We start from the raw sequence: 23,180 nt of genomic DNA on the forward strand, positions 1-23,180 counted from the left end.
AGTCGTGGACGACTCTGGGGTTGTGGCACTCATCTCCCTTTAATGGCCAAGGGAGCCGGCGTACAGCCTTCACGTCATGTGGCCAGCATGACTAAGCCGCTTCTGGCGAACCAGAGCAGCGCACGGAAACACCATTTACCTTTCCGCCGGAGCGGTATCTATTTATCTACTTGCACTTTGACATGCTTTCGAACTGCTAGGTTGGCAGGATGCCAAGGGTTAGATGGCTTTAAAAAACCATCCAAGTCATAGAGGATACAGCTTTAAATGGCTATGATTCATGATGGCTATAAACCACCTCCAGGATCAAAGGAACAATTCCTCCCAATTCCAGACTCTGCTGAGCAGAAGAAGGAGAGAGCGCTCTTACTTACTGGTTTATTTATTTCATAAAATTTATACACCACTTGTTTTGTAAAACATAAACAAAAAAAACCCCAACAACACCAAAGTAGTTTACAGAAAGATAAGATCGGGGGGGGGGGGATAAAAATTAAAACATACCAGAAGTTAAACTACTACAGTAAAACATATTTTCTAAGCATCTGGGTTGTCTTGACGAAGCCAGAATGTTCTTAGCAGGCACCAAAAAGAACACAGTGAAGGCACCTGCTTGATATCAAGAGGCAGGGAGTCCCAAAGTGTAGATGCTGCCGCTCCAAATGGTCGGGTTCTTACAAATGCGGAACTGGTGTCCTGCTTGTGGGCTCCCCATAGGTTTCCGACTTCCAGGTTCTGCTTTGGTTTTTAACCAGAATGTTAAGGTCAGCCAACCAGAGACAGGGGCGCAACAGTAGCTTCGCCAGGCAGACAGCATATGCTCAACCCCAGAAATTTGTGATCAGGACCAGAATCATGCCCAGGTGTCTATGGACACAAAAATTCAGTCCTGATTCCCCTTCTGGTTTCTTCACAGCAAAAGATCCTTGCATTGCATTGGGTTGGTCTAGTTGGCCCTTGTGGTCCCTTCCAACTCTATGATCCTATGAATGTACATTCTTTTTTGGGTGGGACAGGGAGTTGTTTATTGGCGGCTGCCTGAAAGGAGAGGCTTTCTAGGCAGCAGCTCCTCCCATCTATGGTTTCCTTCAGACTGCTCAGGACATGCCCCACAGTCTCTATGATGATTAGGCTACTGTCCTCCTTGGTTGACCGGCTGATCTTTTCTTAAGCTGAAAGGTAATAGTGAGACTCCACTTGATGTTTCTAGGTCCTTCCCACAGCTTCAGATGTTCCCAGCTCTTCAGTGGCTTCTCCTCCTCCTCCTCCTCCTCCTCCTCCTCAATCCGCTTCTTCAATTTCTCACCATAGAAGAAGAGCTGCAGGGTTGCTTTTTGAGAGGTGCAGAGGTGTTGGAGATCTGCAATGCAGGCAAGAAGGCAAAGCAAAATTAATTTTTGTTTCATTCTGCTGCAAAGGACAATAGTGCTCATTATCTGTGAAATGGATCTAAGCAAGCACGTCTCTCTCATCTATCACTTGAAACTAAATGCCCAGCATTGTTCCTTGTACTTTCCTCACCGGGGAAGGAACTATCCCTGGGCAACTATGGGAGGGAAGGCAGAAAATAAATAGAATAAATATTATTATGTGGGTTGGCGGAGAATGGTACCCCCTCCATCTGCACCCAGAGACTGAGGCTTGACACAGAGGGAGGAAAGGGACATACCTGAAAGGCCCAGAGCAGTCCTCATCCCAAGCGCTTAAGATGACTGACAGTTCAAGGAAGGATGTTTTCTCTTCCATTTCCATTTGCTAGATGGTGGAAGGAGGAGAAAAGGGAGTCAGGGTGGATAATATATTCAGGTTCTGCAACATCAAGGGGCCACGTCATTCATGAGCATTCCCTGGGAAAGGCACTTTTAAGTTCCCTACAAAGGTCACATCAACATTAATCAGGGAAAGAACTTTCTAGAAGCTTATGGGTGCCCACCCTTGGAATAGTCACTCATTTCCTGCAGGAGAATGAGGCCACCCCAAATAGAAGCAAGGTGGCCTTGTGTACTTAAAAAATATCCAACCCTTTCTGGATTTATTTCCCTCTGGTTTATTATTTTTAGACTTGTACTTTTTCACTTCCCAACATCAGCAACACTTACAAGAAACCCTTGAATCTTCTTTTCCGTGTCTGTTTTTTGCCACCTCCAAATGCTGCCTGTCTCATCTCCTCCAGGTTCTCCGCAAGAGTGCCAATCTGATCCTAAAGAGAAAACATAAACCATTTTGTTTTGTTTTTGGTTCCTTTATTGTCTATTTCTGAAGTGAAATCCGAGGGGCAAAGTTGAATGGCATGCTTGCTCCTTGCCCTCACATTCCTGTGCTTTTTTTATGGAGATCTCCTGCCAACCAAACAGTTCGAAAACACATCAAAGTGCAAGTAGATAAATAGGTACCGCTCCGGCGGGAAGGTAAACGGCGTTTCCATGCGCTGCTCTGGTTCGCCAGAAGCGGCTTAGTCATGCTGCCACATGACCCGGAAGCTGCCTGCGGACAAACACTGGCTCCCTCAGCCTGAAAGCGAGATGAGCACCGCAACCCCAGAGTTGTCTTTAACTTTATCTTACCTGCAACCTTCCATATCCCCTTGCAGCATTTGAATGGGTTAGATTCAATAGATTACAGGGTGCAAGTGAAGTAGGGGGTTTAACACACCTTGATAGGAAGGAAGGAAGGAAGGAAGGAAGGAAGGAAGGAAGGAAGACCTCCTCAATGTCTTGGGAAGAGAATACATTCAAGCATGAGAGAACATAAAATCTGGATCAGGCCAGCATCTCTTTTTCACAGTGTCCAACCAGATGCCTCTTTTAGACCTGAGTACCACAGTGCTGTAATACGAAGACACATTTCCTATTCAGGTAAAATGTAAAGGACCCCTGGACGGTTAAGCCCAGTCAAAGGCAACTATGGGGTTGTGGTGCTCATCTTGCTTTCAGGCCAAGGGAGCCGGCATTTGTCCACAGACAGTTTTCTGGGTCATGTGGCCAGCAGTACTAAACCGCTTCTGGTGCAACGGAAATGCCGTTTACCTTTTCGCCACAGCGGTACCTATTTACTTGCAGTGGTGTGGTTTTGAACTGCTAAGTTGGCAGAAGCTGGGACAGAGCAATGGGTCAGCAAGCCCAAGAGGCTCAGTGGTTTAGACCACAGCGACACCTGTGTTATGTGTGTTGAAAAAACATCTAATATTCAGTTTAACTGAATGCCCTCAGTATGATGATGGAGAGAAATAATTCTGTCTGCTTTCTTCACTCTGTGCATAATTTTATGCCACTCTTACCTTGTCTTCATGCTCACTTTCCTTTTTCTAAACTCAAAAGCCCCAGATGTTGTGACTTTTCTCCATAGAGGATTTTGAGATGTCACAGGCCGTAGGACAGAATGAATGGTTCTCATTTGAGCTTAGCAAGCAACTGGAAACATTGAGGAAAGGGCGAAGCAGGTAGCATCACACAGAGCTATGGATTGCATAACAAGAGGCTGCTGGATCAGGCCCAGCCGCACCATCATCCTGTTCTCCCAGTGGCCAACCAGATGGCACTTACAAGCTGGTCTTGGCTTTCCTTCAAGATGGCCGCTCCGTATGCCAGAACCTTCTCTCTCTCTTGACACAAAATCTCCTCATGACTGCAGAGTTGATCCTGGAAAGAAACATGCTTTTTACTTTGGTTCTTTCTTTCTCAAGGTCTGCTTCTCTCCATAGGAACCAAGCCAGACCCTGAGATCATCACCTGAGGCCCCTTATTCATGTGCCCCCCTCCACAAGAGGTCCAGAGGGTGGCAACATGAGAACGGGCCTTCTCTGTGGTGGCTCCTCATTTGGGGAATGCTCTCCCCAGGGAGGCTCGCCTGGTGCCTTCATTATACACCTTTAGGCACCAGGCAAAAACATTCCTCTTCTACAAGGCCTTTGGCTGATTGATATTCTACAGTGTTTTAAATGTTTCTTTTTTGGTGGTTTTTCCCCCTATTCTGAATATAAATAAACATGGCCAGCAGAGGTCAGCTTACTTCCCCAAAGGACACCTTTCCCCTTTCTTATTCTATAGAACCACTTCTAATATAGTTATGAGAAATGCTCAGGTTATGGGTGGCAGGTAGCCCCAAACTTGAGCATTCTAGGGCAGGTGTGAGGAGAACCTTTAGCCCCCCCCAGATGTTGTTGAACTACAACTCCCAGCTTCTCCGGCCATTGGCCTCGCTGTAATTGTAATTCAGCAACTCAGAGGGGGGACGGGACTTCCTGTTCTCAACCCATGCTGTCGGGATCTCCCCAAGGGTTGCTCATGAGTAACAACAGAGCCTTCAGTTACTAAAGACTATTTATTGTGCATTGCTATTTACAGTGTAGAGCTAGTTTCAAACATGACCGCTCAGTCACTTGAAGAATCCGGAAGTGCTGCTTTTCTGTTTCCCGCCCAGCACCAAAGCCTTGGCACCCTAAAACGACGTCTGCGGTGCCTCCTGACCCCCACCCCATGCTGTGCTGGCGCCGGAAGTAGCATCTCTTCCTCTGATCCTCTCTGGCTGGCGGTGCTGGGTCTTTGTCCAGTGTCCCCAACCCTCTGCACCTCCTCCTCCCTTGGAGAGACCACAGGGGAAATGCTAGAGGAGGAGGAGTCAGTAGACAGCAGCGGCTGAGGATCCCTATTCCTTAGCGAGACTTCCTCTTGCGAAGGGCTGCTCTCCCAATCCTCCTCCCAAAGAGGACCTCTCTCCCTACCCTCCTTGCGAGTAGGAGTCCTGCCCCCCCACTCCTTTTCCTGCAGAGGATCTCTCTCCTCTTGCTCCTCACAAGGAATACCTCTGCCCCTGCTCTCCTCACAGGTAGGACTGTCCCTCACCCTCTCCTTGCGAGGAGCTGGGCAATCCCTGACACATACCCTCCAACATTCCTCCAAAGAATATAGGGATTTCCTATTCCACCACCACCATCATAATAAATATTATTTATATGTCAGCCATTAAACATTAAAAAAAACATCACTATACAGGGCTCCCTTCAGATGTCTTCTAAAGGGTTGTACAGTTTCTTATCTCCTTGGCTCAGGAGTCGCATAACTCCGTACCCTCCAACGTTTCTCTGTTGAACGTAGGGACATCCTACCATACCCTCCAACATTTCTCCGGTTAAAATAAGGATGTCCTAACCCCCAGAAGTGCAAGCTGGATTTTGAAGGGGCAGAGGAACCAGAGAACAAATTGCAAACATGTGCTGGATTATGGAGAAAGTTAGAGAGTTCCAGAAAAACATCTACTTCTGATTCATTGACTACACAAAAGCATTTGACTGTGTCAACCACAGCAAACTATGGCAAGTTCTTAAAGAAATGGGAGTGCCGGATCACCTCATCTGTCTCCTGAGAAATCTCTACAAGAAGCTACAGTTAGAACTGGATATGGAATAACTGATTGATTCAAAATTGGGAAAGGAGTACGGCAAGGCTGCATATTGTTTCCCTGCTTATTTTTCCCCCCCACTGCCCCCTCCCCTTTCCGTTTCCCTGCTTATTTAACTTATATGCAGAATTCATCATGCGAAAGGCTGGACTGGATGAATCCCAAGCTGGAATTAAGGTTGCCGGAAGAAATATCAACAACCTCAGATATACTGATGACACAACCTTGATGGCAGAAAGTGAGGAGGAATTAAAGAACCTTTTAATGAGGGTGAAAGAGGAGAGCACAAAATATGGTCTGAAGCTCAAAATCAAAAAAACTAAGATCATGGTTCCCCTTTAAATTAAGTGAATACAGTAAATAAAAACACTTAACTAACTGACCCACTGTGCCACAGATTGCTTGGTTCTGCCTCCCCACAACGAAAGTCCTGCCCCACCCCCAAATCTGTGGCTACGTTTCAGTTTTTGGAAAACCAGACCTGTAGTGACATGGGTGCTGGGAATGCTGCTCCCCCAAATTTTCTTTGTGCCCCTAAATTTTCCAGAGGTAAGTAAGAGAGCCAGTGTGGTGTAGTGGTTAAGAGCGGTAGACTCGTTATCTGGGGAACAGGGTTCGTGTCTCCACTCCTCCAAATGCAGCTGCTGGGTGACCTTGGGCTAGTCACACTTCTCTGAAGTCTCTCAGCCCCACTCACCTCACAGAGTGTTTGTTGTGGGGGAGGAAGGGAAAGGAGAATGATAGCCGCTTTGAGACTCCTTCGGGTAGTGATAAAGCAGGATATCAAATCCAAACTCTTCTTCTTCTTCTTCTTCTTCTAATTAAATAAGCAGGAAACTGTTTATTTATCCTTTTATCAGGCTTCTTTCTCTCAGGCAAATAGAAGGGGAAGAAATGGAGGCAGTGAGAGATTTTACTTTCTTGGGTTCCATGATCACTGCAGATGGTGACAGCAGTCATGAAATTAAAAGACGCCTGCTTCTTGGGAGGAAAGCAATGACAAACCTAGACAGCATCTTAAAAAGGAGAGAATCACCTTGCCAACAAAGGTCCATATAGTTAAAGCTATGGTTTTCCCAGTAGTGATGTATGGAAGGGAGAGCTGGGTCATAAAGAAGACTGATTGCTGAAGAATTGATGCTTTTGAATTATGGTGCTGGAGGAGACTCTTGAGAGTCCCATGAACTGCAGGAAGATCAAACCTCTCCATTCTGAAGGAAATCAGTCCTGAGTGCTCACTGGAAGGGCAGATCCTGAAGTTGAGGCTCCAGTACTTTTGGCCACCTGAAGAGAAGAGAAGACTCCCTGGAAAAGACCCTGATGTTGGGAAAGATTGAGGGCACAAGGAGAAGGGGCCGACAGAGGATGAGATGGTTGGACAGTGTTCTCGAGGCTACCAACATGAGTCTGACCAAAGTGCGGGAGGCAGTGGAAGACAGGCGTGCCTGGCGTGCTCTGGTCCATTGGGTCACGAAGAGTCGGACACGACTGAACAACAAAAGGAAAATCGGGACATTCCAGGATCAAACCCGGACAGTTTCTGTAAATCCAGGACTGTTCCCGGAAAATAGGGACACTTGAAGGGTTTGTCACTCCACTTTATGAACCCTTCACATGACCCTTACCACAACGCTCACTGAAGCATTCCTTTTATAGAGACACATGACAATATTTTGTTGCAGGACTCACTTCCCCATAGCTAGTATTTCCAACCTCCATAGAAAACGTAATTTCCTACCTTATACATTTCAGGCACTTCATCCAGAGGAACAATCTTGTGTTTTTTGTGTTCCTTGGCTTTGTCACAAATCACACAGATGGCAGTTTTGTGGTTTTTACAGAAGAGTTTCCGGGGTTCCTGATGTTTTTCACAGAGGCTCCATGTTCCCCTCTGACGTCTGGAGAGATCCTCAGCAAGACCCCCAGCAGCCATGGCTGCCTCCGGCACAAGCATTACTTTTCTCTGCTGTCTTTTGTTAAAAACTTATTTCACAAACTGGGTGTTTCCTTTCCTGGAAACCAGGTGACTGGGGATTTCTGCTTTGTGTTGCACCTCAGGTGTGTGTCAAAGTCCACAGCCAAAGTGAAAGTTTAAACAATTATTAAAAAATAATAAAAAAAGAATGTACAAAGCAAACTCACAGTTTGCAGGGACATCCTGCAACCTTTGATTTAGTACCAGGAAGAAACATTTGATTTAGTACCAGGAAAGAAACAGGAGAATGTGCTGATAAGACGCCTCACTAACTCTAAATTATTTGGGGCATTCTTCAGAAGTGCCCTGGGGTTATATTTCAGGCTCAGTTAGCTGTAATATCAAAGATGACATTTTGGGGGTGCTATTTCTCTAAAATGCTTGTGGAATTTAGGGAGTGGAAAACCCATATCATAGAATCATAGAGTTGGAAGAGACCACAAGGGCCATCCAGTCCAACCCCCTGCCAAGCAGGAAACACCATCAAAGCATTCCTGACTGATGGCTGTCAAGCCTCCGCTTAAAGACCTCCAAAGAAGGAGACTCCGCCACACTCCTTGGCAGCAAATTCCACTGTCGAACAGCTCTCACTGTCAGGAAGTTCTTCCTAATGTTTAGGTGGAATCTTCTTTCTTGTAGTTTGAATCCATTGCTCCGTGTCCGCTTCTCTGGAGCAGCAGAAAACAACCTTTCCCCCTCCTCTATATGACATCCTTTGATATATTTGAACATGGCTATCATATCACCCCTTAACCTTCTCTTCTCCAGGCTAAACATACCCAGCTCCCTAAGCCGTTCCTCATAAGGCATCGTTTCCAGGCCTTTGACCATTTTGGTTGCCCTCTTCTGGACACGTTCCAGCTTGTCAGTATCCTTCTTGAACTGTGGTTCAATTTCCTCTGGATTTTAGTGATCTTCCACAGTGGGATCCCGTAAAAAAACGAGGACGCCACAAAAGTTGTTGAGCTTCTTCTTCTTTTTTAAGGAAACCACCAAAATTGTTGAACTTTTTAAAGACAACCCCCAAAGTTGTTCAGCTTCTATTCCCTTTTTATTCTGATGTATGATAGCACTAGCAGTAACCCAGTCTGAAAGAATGACTTGAGCAGGCCCAGACCATGATAATGTCTGAAATATGGGAGGGTGTTATGTACTGAGTTGAATAGGATCCAAAATGCAGCAGTCTGATTGGTCTTAGAACAATAGGATTCAGAATGCAGCAGTCTGATTGGTCCTAGAACAATAGGATTCAGAATACAGCAGTCTGATTGGTCTTAGAACAATAGGATTCAGAATGCAGCAGTCTGATTGGTCCTAGAACAATAGGATTCAGAATGCAGCAGTCTGATTGGTCTTAGAACAATAGGATTGAGATTGCAGCAGTCTGACTGGTCCCAGAACAATAGGATCCAGAATGCAGCAGTCTGGTCCGCAGGAGCCACCCAATCCAGCTCCAGGTGGAAGTGAATCCGCAACCCGATTGGCATACAGGAGTATCCCGGAATTAGCCAATCACGTGGGGCCCATTGTGTAAATAGTGTATATAAAGCAAACGTTTTGGGGTAACTGCATTCCTCACTACTATGAGCTGAATAAAGAGCATGAAATTCACACTTGACTCTGAGTATATTTCACTGGCGACAAGGATGGGATCCCGCTGAGCTGACCGCCACACACAGCACCGCCACCTGCCGCCTCGCACCGTGTATCCAGGCTTCAGCTCCGGGTCCCAAGGAACTCAAGATGGCAACAGACAGCAGCTTCTCGCCGTTCAACCTAGCATCAGGAGACTGGGAAGGGTACGCCACCCGTTTCACCTTCCTTCTAGAAGCTAAAGGAGTCACCAATGATGCCAAGAAGAGGGCGATATTCTTCAGCGTCTGCGGAGAGGAGACGTTCAAAATCGCCCGGGCTCTCCTTGCGCCTGATGATGTCGCTACCGTTCCTTACAAAACAATAGTGGAACGGCTGAAGGGGCACTTCTCGCCGCAGCCCTCAGTGGTGGCTCATTGAAATGCCTTCTACGCAAAGTGGCAAGCCCCTGGGAAACCATAACTGGGTTTGTGACCTCCCTCCGCCAAGCCGCTCGGTTCTGCAACTTCTCATAGTTGGAGAACATGCTGCGTGACAACCTCATCAGTGGCCTGAGGGACGAGAAGCTGCAACGACGCCTCTATGCCAAGAAGGACCTAACGTTCCAGGTCACTCTGGAGGAGGCCCTGGCAACAGAAGCCGCCGAGAGGTCGATGCAAGAGGCACGGCTGAGCGTGCCGTCCCAACCAAGGGTCCACCACGAGGACCTCATTGACGACTCAGGATCCGACAGGGAGGAGGTGCACAGAGTACAGCGGCACACTCAAGCAGTGCACACACCGCAGCTGCCTCGACCAGAAGGAGGGAACTGTGCAAGCTGTGGGGAGAGTCACGAGAGGAGGACCTGCCGTTTCCGCAACGCAGAGTGCAGGCAGTGCAGAAAATCAGGTCACACCGCCCGTTTCAGAGGGGTAGCTAATCCTCAGAAGATATACTTTAATGTCGCGAGCCCTTCGCCCTGTACAGCCCACCCCCGGACGTTTTACGGTCTATGGGTGCTGCACCAACGACACACGGACCCCAGCTGCAGCCCTCCAGACTTCTAGCTGGATCCTGCTTATTTCATTCACCACAGACGAGGATATTGTGAACTAAAAAGTTGTTTATTGAGTACAAAAGCTTGTGGTTGCTGATAAATAAAAGGTTGTTCAATAAGCTTATAACAGTTGTCCTATACCGGCCTAATACCTCTAAATGTTACCGGCCTATTACCTCTAACAGATAACTAAATAGCAATAACAACACGTTTCACAATCTCTTTATCCTCTCTGCTAACTTCCACCTCAGACTCTTAAGCTCCCAGCTCTATCTCCGGACTCACACTCCTCAACTAACTCTCCAACTTCAACCAACTAACTCCCACTCCAACTCCAACTGCCTTCCTGACCACTGGGAGGGGTGTTTTATACCCAGGCTAAGCCCGCCCCTGAGGGTTCTAACTGTCAGAAAAGTTATATCTTCTGTATTTCTACGGTATTTCTCTAAAATGCTTGTGGAATTTAGGGAGTGGAAAACCCATTTCATAGAATCATAGAATCATAGAGTTGGAAGAGACCACAAGGGCCATCCAGTCCAACCCCCTGCCAAGCAGGAAACGCCATCAAAGCATTCCTGACAGATGGCTGTCAAGCCTCTGCTTAAAGACCTCCAAAGAAGGAGACTCCACCACACTCCTTGGCAGCAAATTCCACGGTCGAACAGCTCTTACTGTCAGGAAGTTCTTCCTAATGTTTAGATGGAATCTTCTTTCTTGTAGTTTGAATCCATTGCTCCTTGTCCGCTTCTCTGGAGCAGCAGAAAACAACCTTTCTCCCTCCTCTATGTGACATCCTTTTATATATTTGAACATGGCTATCATACCACCCCTTAACCTTCTCTTCTCCAGGCTAAACATACCCAGCTCCCTAGGCCGTCCCTCATAAGGCATCGTTTCCAGGCCTTTGACCATTTTGGTTGCCCTCTTCTGGACACGTTCCAGCTTGTCAGTATCCTTCTTGAACTGTGGTGCCCAGAACTGGACACAGTTTCAGAGGGGATGCTATTTCTGTCGTGTGCCTAAAAAAAGTCAGCTTCCCAGTTGACGTCGTTTCTCTTCTCTTTCCTCCTCTGCCCCCACAGAAAACGTAACTTTGGATCCAGAGACAGCAAATCCCCTCCTCATCCTGTCTGAGGATCGAAAAAGTGTGAGAGAGGGAGAAGTCTATCAATACCTGCTAGACAACCCCGAGAGATTCGACATACATACCTATGTGCTGGGATGTGAGGGTTTCACATCAGGCAGACATTTCTGGGAGGTCACTGTGGGAAGAGAGGAGGGATGGGCAGTGGGAGTTGCCAGAAAGTCTGTGGAGAGGAAGGGAGTTTTCTATTTTGGTCCTATGGAAGGGATCTGGGGTTTGGGGAAGTGGGATGGTGGGTACAAGTTATGCTTCCCCCATGAGGCCCCTGTTCCAAGTGAGGAGCCTGAGAGGATCCGAGTGACCCTGAACTGTGAAGGGGGACGGGTGTCCTTTTACGATGCTGATACAACAGTCCTCCTCTACACATTCCCAGCTGCCTCCTTCTCAGGAGAGACCCTCATGCCCTTCTTTAACGTGAGCGAGAAAGCAAACCTGAGCCTCACTTGACTGAGGGTGCAGACAGACAAGCGTATATTAATCGCCATTATGACATATTCCGTCTCCTCTTCAGGACTGAGCTGACAGGAACTCAAGGAGAAGCCATATTTGCAGAACTGTGATTGGCCATCACTTGTGTCAATCACAATGCAACTGTACCTTCTTGGTCCAGCTTTGTAAATGAGTCTCATCCGTTTGTAAGGAGTCTCAAAGCGGCTCACATTCTCCTTTCCCTTCCTCCCCCACAACAAACACTCTGTGACGGGAGTGGGGCTGAGAGACTTCAAAGAAGTGTGACTAGCCCAAGGTCACCCAGCAGCTGCATGTGGAGGAGCGGAGACCTGAACCCGGTTCCCCAGATTACATGGGCGTACCCAGCGAGGGGCAGGGGGGACAGCTGCCCCCCCAGAAGCAAAAAACTGTTAAGAAATAAATAAACTGTTAAGAAATAAATAATGAATAAAATAAACTGGCGCGCTGGAGGTGCCTCCTGCCCATCTTCCAAGCGGCCACAGGCAAGGCTCCCCGCAGCCTCGGTGGACACTGCACAGTAGTTCCTTCCACCTCCGACCCAGGTCCCATCTCTCACTGCCGTCCCATGTAACCGGCAGGCTTGGTGCTCCGATTGGCAGGTCAGAGGAAGGAAGGGGAGGAAGGCGGGAATTCGGCCTTGATTGGAGGAGGCGCAGCAGCCGGAGCAGGCGCCGGTGGGCGGATGGCTGTGTGCTGCTCACTCCATGTGAGCAGAGCGGCGCTGAGGGGGTGGCTGCCTGTGGCGTGGAGGGGCGCCACCGGCCATCCTGTGGGGAGAACGTGCGGGGCGCGGCAGGTGAGAGGGGACCCCCTCCCAATCTCCTCCCTGTGTGTGCGCACGCGCCCTTCGGTGTCCTCCCATCACCTTTCTCTTGTCTTGTGGGAGGAGATCAAGCCGGGCAACTGCGCCAGGCTTACCTGTCCCTTGGCCTTTTCCTCATGCGCGTCTCCTCTACCCAAGCTGCCTTTGTTGCTGTTGTGCTGGAGTGGGGACCTTAGCAGAAGCGGAAGGCATAAGAAGAAAAAAGTGGCGGCGGCGGGGGGGGGGGAATACTAGTTTTAAGCATATGGTGGGGTATTTGATGTTTGATGAGCGTCCATCGGAAATTCTTCAAGGAAAATCAGGACTGGATTGAAATGAAAGTTTTGAACAAGTTTTCTTCAAACCCAAGAAAAATGATATTAGTATAAGACAGGGGTGGCCAACTCCCAAGAGACTGCGATCTACTCACAGAGTTAAAAACTGGCAGTGATCTACCCCCTTTTTGGAGCTTCAGGTCAAAGTTGTTGATTTCTTCAGGGAGGAGGTAAAATGTTGAGCTTTTTTAAGGGGAGCCACAGTTGTTCAGCTTATTTGGGGGGAGCCAATGATCTGCCACTGATCTACCACAGATGTCCAGTGATCTACTGGTAGATCACGATCTACCTGTTGGACATGCCTGGTATAAGACATGTAACTAGAATAAAAATTAAAAAAAATCAAGCAAATAATTGTAATAACTACAGTAATAAAGCACTGCTATAATTATATATAATTTTCTTAAAATTTTGGTTTCATTTGCCTTTTCCGTGCTGAAATGTCACAACCTGAACGACCATGATTTCTCAAAAGAAAAACCCAGTGTCACGTTCAGGTATTCCTGTGTCAACAGTGAAGCTCTGAAGGGGGATTTAAAACCAGTTTGGGTACTGCCGCAACCCCTGCTTTCTTGCCCCCCCCCCAGGGTGTCTGCCATGGGTGTAGACAGAGGGGGGCTGGGGGCAGCTGCCCTCCTAAATCAAGTAAATAAATAAAAACACTTACCGGTAACTAACATATATATATGGACAGGACTGGGAAGACTCTGGAGCTGAAGAGGAGTTAGAAATCCCCCAGCCTCCATCTTATGTTCTCAGTGGCTGCGGATGGGTGTTCAATTGTCCCATATGGGAATTTGCATCACAGTGGCTGGTTTGGCAATTGGGTGGGAGGAGCTTGCAAGATTCAGATTCATTCACTGGATCTCAAATAATTCTGAGACTGACATGAAGCTCATAAAAAAAAAAACTCGCTTCCATCTCCTTGGAAAAATGGCTCCTTAAATCGGCAGCCAGGATTTATGCCCTTCCTTTTTAACATATACTGTAAATTCCCATGCCCCCAAAGACTCTGTGTCCCAGCTAAACCCGCCCCCCCCCCTTCAGGCAGCAGTGATCATTCTAGAGCCATCGGGTCTGAATTTCCTGGAAAGGAAACACGCCCATTTGCAGACGCCAAGGCGAGAAAACGAAACCATCTCTCTCTTCCTGGCGAGGCAGCAGCCATGGCTGCTTCTAGGGGTCCCGTGCAGGATCTCTGCGAGGAAGCCACTTGCCCCATCTGCCTGGAGTGTTTCAGGGATCCAGTGATCATCCCGGAGTGCGGGCACAACTTCTGCCGATCCTGCCTGATACAGTACTGGGGGGAATCCGAGGGAGAGGCTTCCTGTCCTCAGTGCAGAGAAATTATTCAGCACAGGAACCTCATCCCCAATCGGCCGCTGGCAAATGTTTTGGAAAAACTCCATCTTCAAGATGAAAAGGAGGCCGAAGGAAAAGGGAAGATCTGCGAGAAGCACCAGGAGCCCCTGAAGCTTTTCTGCAAGGAGGACGAAAGTCCCATCTGTGTCGCGTGTCATGTATCTAAGGAGCACAAAAGCCACGAGGCGATTCTTCTGGAGGAGGCTTCCCAGGAGTACAAGGTAGGAAATCTCTCTGGGTTTCCTTTGGGTTTGATGAGGGTGAAATAGCTACAGAGAAGGAGGTCTTGCACGAAAATGTATTAATACATTCTTCCCTCTGGCAGTGAAAGAGTCACTCGCCAGCAAGAGCTTTTGTGCAGCCTTATGAAATTAAACTTCTAACCCAAAAATGAGCGGGGTCCCAACTAAGAAGAATGGCAACTTAAGCTGGCAGAAATATGCATATCTTGCAGACCTAACATATACTCTGTAGAATAAGAGAACAAGAAGAAGATACGTTTAAAGAATATTGGAAAACATTTATTGAATCTGTGGGAAATAACTGTGTACACTTGAAAACGCTGGCAGCATTATGATAAATTCAAATGTAAATAAGTTTTGATGGATTCAATAATGGAATATTGAATGGTTTAGTTTTTGTAAAATATGCAGGGATTTATGATATGCAGAATGAACCATGGAAAGAGAAGATGGGAAGTCATTGATATTTTAAAGACGTTAAAATGAGTATTTTAAATTGTAAAACAGAAAATTTAATAAAAATTATATAAAATAAATGAAATGAATAAACTTTTGAAACTGTTCAATAAGCATTTCTTTTTTTCCTTTCCGGGGATCACAGTGCCCCCAATGTCCCCCTGCAAGCAGGAGTAAATCACCCGCAGTTCTTCCTCTGGAAGCAGCTCCCTTAGGAACGGACTGAAGGGTAGGACAGTGCAGGTGGCAGGGACCCCAAGGGCCATCTAGTCCAACCTCCTGCAATGCAGGAATTCTACCCAGAGCCGTCTCATGCATAGAGGCCGGTGGCGCGGCGCGCCAGGGCGCAGGGCACCCCAGGGGCGCCCCCGTGAGCCCGCCGGCATACCGGGCTCCCCCCCCAACCCGCCCCCGCCCCCATGGGCAGGCAGGCACTCGCGCGCCGGCGGGCGGGCGGGCTGTAAGCCGCCCGCCCTCGCCTCCCGGAGCCCCAGCTGGAGCGCTGAAGCGGCGCGGGGCTTTGCGCGGCCTTCCAGCACTCCAGCTGGGGCTCTGGGAGGCGAGGGCGACCGGCTTGCAGCCCGCCCCCCCGCCGGCTTGCAGCCCGCCCTCCCGCCGGTGCGCGAGCGCCCGTCCGCCCGCCCCTCATCCGCGGAGCGCGGGCGCCCGCTCCAACGCCACGCCTCTCATCCCCCGCTCGCCCACCCCCCCTCCCGAGGGGCGGCCAGCGCGGGAGGGAGGCGGGCGGAGAGGCGGCAGGCTGGGGGCGCCGAGGGATCGCTGCGCCAGGGCGGCAGATCCCTCTAAGACGGGCCTGATTCTACCCACAGCCGTCCCTGGTGGGGCTCGAACCACCAGCCTTCTGACTGACCCATTGCCCTACAGGCTCCCTGAATGAAGAAGGCAGTTGGGGGACAGAGGCAAAGAACACAGGCTTGGGGGCAGGGAGCAAGCATGTGATTCAACATTCCTGTTATTATGAGTACTAAAAGTCCCAACAAAGAAGAAAGCAACCCAACTTTGATTTTCTTTTCTTTTCAGGATCAGATCAGCAGCTGCCTAGACAACGTATGGAAGGAGAGAGATAAAATTCTGGAATTGAAAGCAGATGCAGAAAAGGAAAGCCAAGACCTGCTGGTAAGCATCATTGTTACTTTAGGTGAAAAATGCTGTAGTCTTAAATCAAAATCTGGGAAAATGAACAGGAAGAAGTTTATTTTTGAACAATCCGATCTCCCATAGAGCATGAAAGACCATTTAAAGGAAGGAGTGGGGTTGTACGTTTTTACGAAGTTCATTCTCTGCTGAATATGTCAGAAGTTGCCTTCCAAGGGAATTCTGATAACTGGCCTCTTCATCCTGCAACAGCAGACTAGATGCCTGATATTGGCCCACTGTTCTCTTCTTTCAACCTCTTTGCTGCAGAAACAAATAGATGCAGAGAGGGAAAAGATGGTGGCTGTGTTCAGGCGACTGCACCAGTTTCTGGAAGAACAAGAGAAACTTCTTTTGGCCCAGATGGCAGAGGTGGAGAAGGAGATTGCAGCAAAAAAGGAGGAGCACCTGGCCAGACTCTCCGGGGAACTCTCCTCTCTTGAAAGCCTCATCCTGGAGATGGAGGAGAAGCTTCAGGAACCAGCAAGTGAACTCCTGCAGGTCAGGCCTCGTCTTGATGCGAAAGGGTGAAGTGTTCTGCTTCAAACGACAGACATTTCTTATCGCTCCCCCCATAAAAATGCTGATGGAAAGAAAACAGTACATGAAGGGTGAAAGGCGTCAGTCCTGGGGTGGCAAAAGGGGCCCTGCTAGATCAAAACACAGGCCATTCATTCCAGCATTGTGTTCTTGCATTGGCCAACCAGATAAAAAGCAGTATTGCTCTCCATACCTGTGATTCCCAGCAGTTGGCACTCAACTGCTTATTATTTATAACTGACTGCAGAAATGGCTCCACTGACATCTTTCTTTCTTCCCTTCCAGGATATCAGAAGCTTCTTGCAGAGGTAAGTGATGGAAAACCTCTGCCTTATTATGTTGCTAGAAAAGTTCTTGAGAGGAACTCACTCTCCCGTTCCTCCTTCCAGAGATAGCTTAGGACGCCGTTGTCCATTTCACAAGATCACAGACAAAACTAGGGACACGTTTTCGTAGTGTTTTGTAGCAATTGGTCTCATCTGCAATCATAGGAAGGAAGCCATTCCTCATTCCCCTCCATTACATATTTCTGCCTTTTCCCTGATAGATTCATTTACTCTGGAATAGATACAGAAAGGGAGTGACATCTCAAAAGGGCTTGTAAATATCTTTACTATAACTGACATATTTCAGGCTTCTATAGGTTCTTCCTATAGGATGTTTATGAAAGCCTATGAGACAGGAGTGAAGGCTGCTAAGAAGTCTTACTTCTCAGCCTCCACTGCATCTGCTAGCTCTCATCTCTCCCTAGAGGGACAGCCAAATTTAAATATGAATTTGACACATAGCTGTGAGGCACTTGCGAGCTCTTTCGCAGAGAAAATCTTGTTGCTCCGCTGTGATCTCCCTGCCAATTTGGTTACAATAATGGAACTGGAGGCCCCTCAACTATCTTCGGGTCCAGTATTGGACCACTTTGATCGGATACTCCCAGCCAAAGTGGACAGACTCATCCGAACTGGAAAGCTCACCACTTGCCCTCTTGACCCGTGCCCGTCCTGGCTGATTACAGCATGTCCAGATGAGGTACAGGTCCCCCTGGGTGACATCATCAATTTGTCCCTTGGCACAGGGACATTCCCAGGGGAGTTGAAGGAGGCAGTGGTGCGTCTGCTCTTAAAGAAAACATCATTAGATCCTTTAGATCAGGGGTCCCCAAACTAAGGCCCGGGGGCTGGATGTGGCCCAATCGCCTTCTCAATCCGGCCTGCGGACGGTCCGGGAATCAGTGTGTTTTTACATAAGTAGAATGTGTCCTTTTATTTAAAATGCAACTCTGGGTGATTTGTGGGGCATAGGAATTCGTTCATATATATTTTTTCCAAAATATTATCTGGCCCCCACAAGGTCTGAGGGACAGTGGACTGGCCCTCTGCTGAAAAAGTTTGCTGACCCCTGCTTTAGATCTATGCAATTACCACACAGTTTCGAACCTTTTGTACCTGGGTAAGGTGATTGATAGAGCGGTTGCTGAACAGCTTAGTGGATTTCTGGATGAAACATTGGCCTTGGATCCATTCCAGTCTGGCTTTTGCTCTGGACATGGGACTGAGACGCCTCTGGTTGCCCTAACAGATGATCTCTGTAAGCAGCTGGATCGAGGCGGGTCAGGGCTGCTGATCGAGGCGGGTCAGCAGCCTTTGACACGGTCGATCACGAACTTTTGCACCACCACCTTGCCAAGATGGGGATTCAGGGCACAGTCTTACAATGGCTGCACTCTTTCCTTTCTGGTCAGAGACAGAGGGTGGCGTTAGGGGAGGAGCTGTCATCGCACCACTCCTTGGTGTGTGGAGTGCCGCAGGGCGCAATTCTCTCCCCGATGCTTTTAAACATCTTTATGCACCCCCTCGCCAAGCTTGTCTGGCATTTTAGTTTGGGTTGCCACAGGGCCGTCTTTAGCAGATGCGGCACTGGGGTGCAAATATCCGCCCAGCGCCCCCAAATTGTGGGAATGTTAAGGGATGTGAGGGAGGATATATTGTTTAAGATATCCTGTCCCAACTTGTGTTTACAAGTTCTATAATATCTGCAGAGTTAACATTCCCTTTTTAGCACACACACACAGCGGATAGCTTGCACAGACTCGCTAGAGTCATTAGAAATATTATCCTGGTGTCTTCCCCTTTTAATCCCTCTTTTAATAAGACACTACACAGTCTTTAGTAAAGTATAAAACGTTTACTCACAAGAAATCATCTGTTCACACAAAGGATCCCAGAGGCAGACTTAAAAGTTACTAAACATGTGGTGACTATCTCCTTATGGGAGAAAGACCCCCTTTTCTTCTCTTGGCCTAGAGCCAGGGTGCGTCTTAGTAATGCTGCTGTTAAGATGGCAATGAGAGAGAGAAGACTGAAGAGACAAAATGGAGGCCCGGCCTGTGGTTCTTCAAGGAGAGGCCGCACCCATCTCAAGTTACATACAAGGAAGTTTTGTCTCAGTCCAGGAAGGCAGGAAGTTCCGCCTGGAGGACTGAGACAACCTTTATATCTACTCTAGCAAAAGTTGTGTTTGACTGCTCCTGTCCTTTTTACATCCCACACAAATTACCGTGGATAGTGGGGGACACACAACTCTCACCCATGCCGCTGTGGGAGACCAATCCCCTCAGAGGCATGGGTGGGAAATTGCGCGCCCATTAGCCATATGGTTAGTGGGGCGCAGCTTCCATCCTAAGCCTCTGTGGGGATCACTCTCCTCCTGCGGAGGCTTGGGAAGGAAGCTGCGCCCGCCAGCCATATAGTTGGCAGGGCACAGCTGGTGGGCGTGCAGGGAAAGGAGAGGCCACCGGTAAAGCCATGCAGCTCCCCCACTCGCTGGGGCACCTCTTGAGAGGCCAGTGCCCTGGTGCGACGCACCACTAACCCCTATGGGAAAGATGGCTCTGGGTTGCCATCAGTACGCTGATGACACCCAACTCTATCTGCTGATGGACGGCCATCCTGACTCGGCCCCAGGCGCACTGATGTTTGGAAGCTGTGGCTGGATGGTTGCGTGGGAGTCGGTTGAAGCTAAATCCTTTGAAGACAGAGGTCCTTCGGCTGGGTCGGGACAATATGGGGTTGGGGACCCAACTCTCATCTCTTGCAGGGGCGCAATTAGTGCCAGCGCCTTCTGTCAAGGGTTTGGGTGTAATCCTCGATGCCTCCCTTTCTATGGAGGCGCAGGTTGCAGCTACAACAAAGGCAGCATTTTTCCATCTCCGCCGTGCTAAGCAGTTGGTCCTTTACCTCTCTCGCCCTGATCTCGCCACTGTGATCCATACGATGGTCACCTCCAGGCTTGATTCTAGTAACTCACTTTATGTGTGGGTGCCCTTGAAGCTGACCCAGAAACTCCAGCGGGTGCAGAATGCTGTAGCGAGACTCCTTACGGAGTCTTTGCCATGGGATCACATAAATCCAGTGCTATACCAGCTGCATTGGCTTCCAGTGGAGTACAGGATCAGGTTTAAGGTGCTGGTTTTAACCTTTAAAGCCCTATACTGCCTAGGACCCTTGTACCTACGAGACCGCCTCTCCTGGAATGCTCCTGGAGGACCTTACGGTCTGCAAATAAAAACATCTCGGAGATCCTGGGCCTCAGGGAGATTAGGCTGGCCCCGGCCTGGTAGAACGCTCTGCCACAGAAGAGCAGGGCCCTGTAGGATTTGACATCTTTCCACAGGGCCTGCAAGATGGAGTTGTTCCGCCAGGCCTTTGGTCAGGGCTCAGCCTGACTCCCCTTCTTTTGAAAGAGGCCTCCCAGCATTTTCACAGGCCCTTATAAAAGCAGTGGAAACAGTTGGGCCTGATGAGCATTTACTATTATTATTATAATTATTATTATTATTATTATTCCTCAGCCATAAGAATGTAAAAAAGGGCCCTGCTGGATCCGACCAGTGGCCCATCTAGTCTAGCATCCTGTTTTCACAGTGGACAACCAGATGCCAGTGTGAAATCCACAGGCAGGATTCCAATCCCAGAGGATACTCCCCTCCTGTGGTTTCAGCAACTGGAGTTCAGAGGCACCACAGCCCTTGACCCAGCCATCATCAATAGAGCCTTGTCCCCCAAACAACTTTTTTAAGTCTTTGGAAAATACAGCTTTAATTTCTAATATTTCTCCCTACTTTATATGTAACCACTGTGCTAAAAATATTAATAATTTTAATCATTTGAAATGCTTCACTAAAGCTGATGTAGTTCTGAATCTCTTTCTAAGCACCTTGTATTGTTAATTTTTCAACTAAATATTAATTTGCATATATCAGCATCTTTACCTTCAATCTAATCTTCATATATTTCTTTCCATGTATTATGGAAGCAGATGTGTGTCGGTTTTTCTCCAACTTCTTCGATGCTTTCTAGATCCAGACGTCATCTAGATGCTCCCTTTTGCCATAGGAAGATCTCTGTTCTCCATTCTTCGTGATATATCCATCATGCCTTTATCATCAGGATGAGACTTATTGCCTCATCAGAAAGCTACTTCCATTGGAAGGATGTTGGCTTGACTTTGTTCTTCTTCCCCAGCTCTCAGACTAAGGAGAACTTAGAAGACCCTCCTGTGGCTTTTCCTCCAACCCTGAAGTGGAAGATCTGGGACTTCTGCGATATAAATCCCTTCCTGGAGGGTGTCATGAAGCAATTCAGAGGTAGTAAAGATGGGTTGAAAGTATTTTATACTGGATGCTCCAGGTCATACGTAATATCAGTAATGCCAGGAAAGGTTTATGTTTTTATTTTATTTTAATTTCTAGAGGCCACACTTTAATAAACAGATGACTCACAACATGCTGATTTTACTTACACAATCAAAACGTTATGTGGGTTGCAGATGAATAAACAGAAAACAAGCAGGAAGCCCTCATTGTCTGGGCTCTGGAGGCTCTCATGAGAAAAAGCGCTTTTAATTCCTACACGGATTTAGCTTTTAAGCCCTCCTCCTTGCTTACTGGGCTTTGAGATGCTCCTGCAAGGTCTCGCGGGGCTGTCTGAGATCTCAGATGTCAGGGACAATTCCCGGGTTCATTCTGACATTACACAACTTTATGCACAATCCCCAGGAAAGAAACCCTCGCGTATGTTGTGAGTTGTCTGTAGAAAGTTGTATTTGACTGCTTCACATCTCTCTGCCAGGCCTTATAAGATGTTTTCACACTCCTCACCCAAGTAGCCTCACCTACAGCCTCTCAGGCGTCTCCTCGGTTCCTTTGGCCCTGAGATTGATGTAAAGGTGGCAGAAGGAGGCTCGGGGGCTGTCAAAAAGCCATCTGGGAACAGAGGGAACTGGGAATGAGACCTCCAATCCTGGAACAGATCTTACATCTCAAGGTTGATATTGACGGGGAAGTCTTTTGGAGGTCCTGCTCTTCCTCTTAGGCCTGAGCAGGCCTAGAACATGGACATTGCCCTTGCCCTGGCTTATGCACGGATGGCCATTGTGGCTTTCAGACATTTTCAACTGCAACTGTCATAAGCTCCAGCTGGCGTGGCTGGTGGTTCGGGGTGATGGGATGGCACCACTCTGGCTACCACATCTACAATCTCAGGAGCTCATGTTGTTGTTACCAGATTTCTTATCTGGATGATGGTGTGATGCTAAATCTCTCTTCCCTTTTCTTCTCCAGACACTCTGGACTCTGGACTTCAGCTGCATGAAGGTAAATTTCAGAGTCTAAAGGAGGCACAGTTTCAGGAGAGAGATGTGTGAAGTGCTTTGCACACTAGAAAGAACTGCAGGTGTTTAAAGAATCATTATTAAGAACTTACGGAACACACCATTCCTGAATGCAGTGCATGGAAACCCTTTCCATATTTCTCTCATGTGCCTAAAGAAGTGTCAGTCTCCCAGCTGACGTCGTCTCTCTTCTCTTTCCTCCTCTGCCCCCACAGAAAACATAACATTGGATCCAGACACAGCAAGTCCCTTCCTCATCCTGTCCAAGGATCGAAAGAGTGTGAGAGAGGGAAAAGTGCGTCAAGACCTGCCAGACAACCCTGAGAGATTTGACACACATAGCTATGTGTTGGGATGCGAGGGTTTCACAGCAGGCAGACATTTCTGGGAGGTCACTGTGGGAGGTGAGGAGGTGTGGGCGGTGGGGGTTGCCAGAAAGTCTGTGAAGAGGAAGGGCAAGTTCTGTTTTGCTACTAGGGAAGGGATCTGGGGTTTGGGGAAGTGGGGCAGTAAGTACAGGTTCTCCTCCCCCCATAAAGACTTTGTTCCAAGTGAGGAGCCCAAGAGGATCCGAGTGACCTTGAACTGTGAAGGGGGACGGGTGTCCTTCTACGATGCAGATACAGCAGCCTTTCTCCACGCATATTGGGCAACCTCCTTCTCAGGAGAGACCCTCCAGCCCTTGTTTTGCGTGTCCGCCAAAGGCCACCTGACAATCTCTTGAGTGTAGAGACAGACAAGTCTTCTCGAGACTTTTCCCGGAGGCACTAAAGGGGAAGCCGTATTGGCAGATCAGTGATTGGCTGACCTGAGTGTCCGTCATGGTGTAATTCTTTTCTCAGGCCACTTTTGTAAACAGCACCGATTGCTTGACTCTCCTTCCAGTCCTGAAACCTGCCTTTCGTCTCTCATGCTCTCCCTCGGGAATCAGCTCCTTCAATTGGTGCAGCAGGAACAAAGGTGAAAGGAAGCAACCTAGTCATTTAAATAAAAAAACAATCCTAC

At 48.2% G+C, this 23,180-nt stretch overlaps 2 protein-coding genes across 2 annotated transcripts in view; both read left to right on the plus strand.

Annotated features, from left to right (window-relative positions):
* LOC117042631 (zinc finger protein 850-like) overlaps positions 1-23,180 on the plus strand; it is a 279,120-nt gene that overhangs the window by 107,925 nt on the left and 148,015 nt on the right. The window lies entirely within an intron of this gene.
* LOC117042841 (zinc finger protein RFP-like) lies at positions 13,881-22,904 on the plus strand. Its single transcript, XM_033142499.1, has 6 exons — positions 13,881-14,336; positions 15,855-15,950; positions 16,239-16,469; positions 20,997-21,150; positions 22,126-22,158; positions 22,391-22,904. Exons 1-6 carry the CDS (start codon positions 13,920-13,922, stop codon positions 22,897-22,899), a joined length of 1,440 nt encoding a protein of 479 aa, XP_032998390.1. The 5' UTR covers positions 13,881-13,919; the 3' UTR covers positions 22,900-22,904.

The sequence above is a fragment of the Lacerta agilis genome, chromosome 2, assembly GCF_009819535.1.
Source record: "Lacerta agilis isolate rLacAgi1 chromosome 2, rLacAgi1.pri, whole genome shotgun sequence".
Lineage (NCBI taxonomy): Eukaryota > Metazoa > Chordata > Lepidosauria > Squamata > Lacertidae > Lacerta > Lacerta agilis.

Coding starts and splice junctions, on each gene's coding strand:
- LOC117042841 (XM_033142499.1), top strand. CDS start 13,920: ATGGCTGCTTCTAGGGGTCCCGTGCAGGATCTCTGCGAGGAAGCCACT. Junction 15,951..16,238: donor AGGAAAGCCAAGACCTGCTG/GTAAGCATCATT, acceptor TCTTTGCTGCAG/AAACAAATAGATGCAGAGAG. Junction 22,159..22,390: donor TGGACTTCAGCTGCATGAAG/GTAAATTTCAGA, acceptor CTGCCCCCACAG/AAAACATAACATTGGATCCA.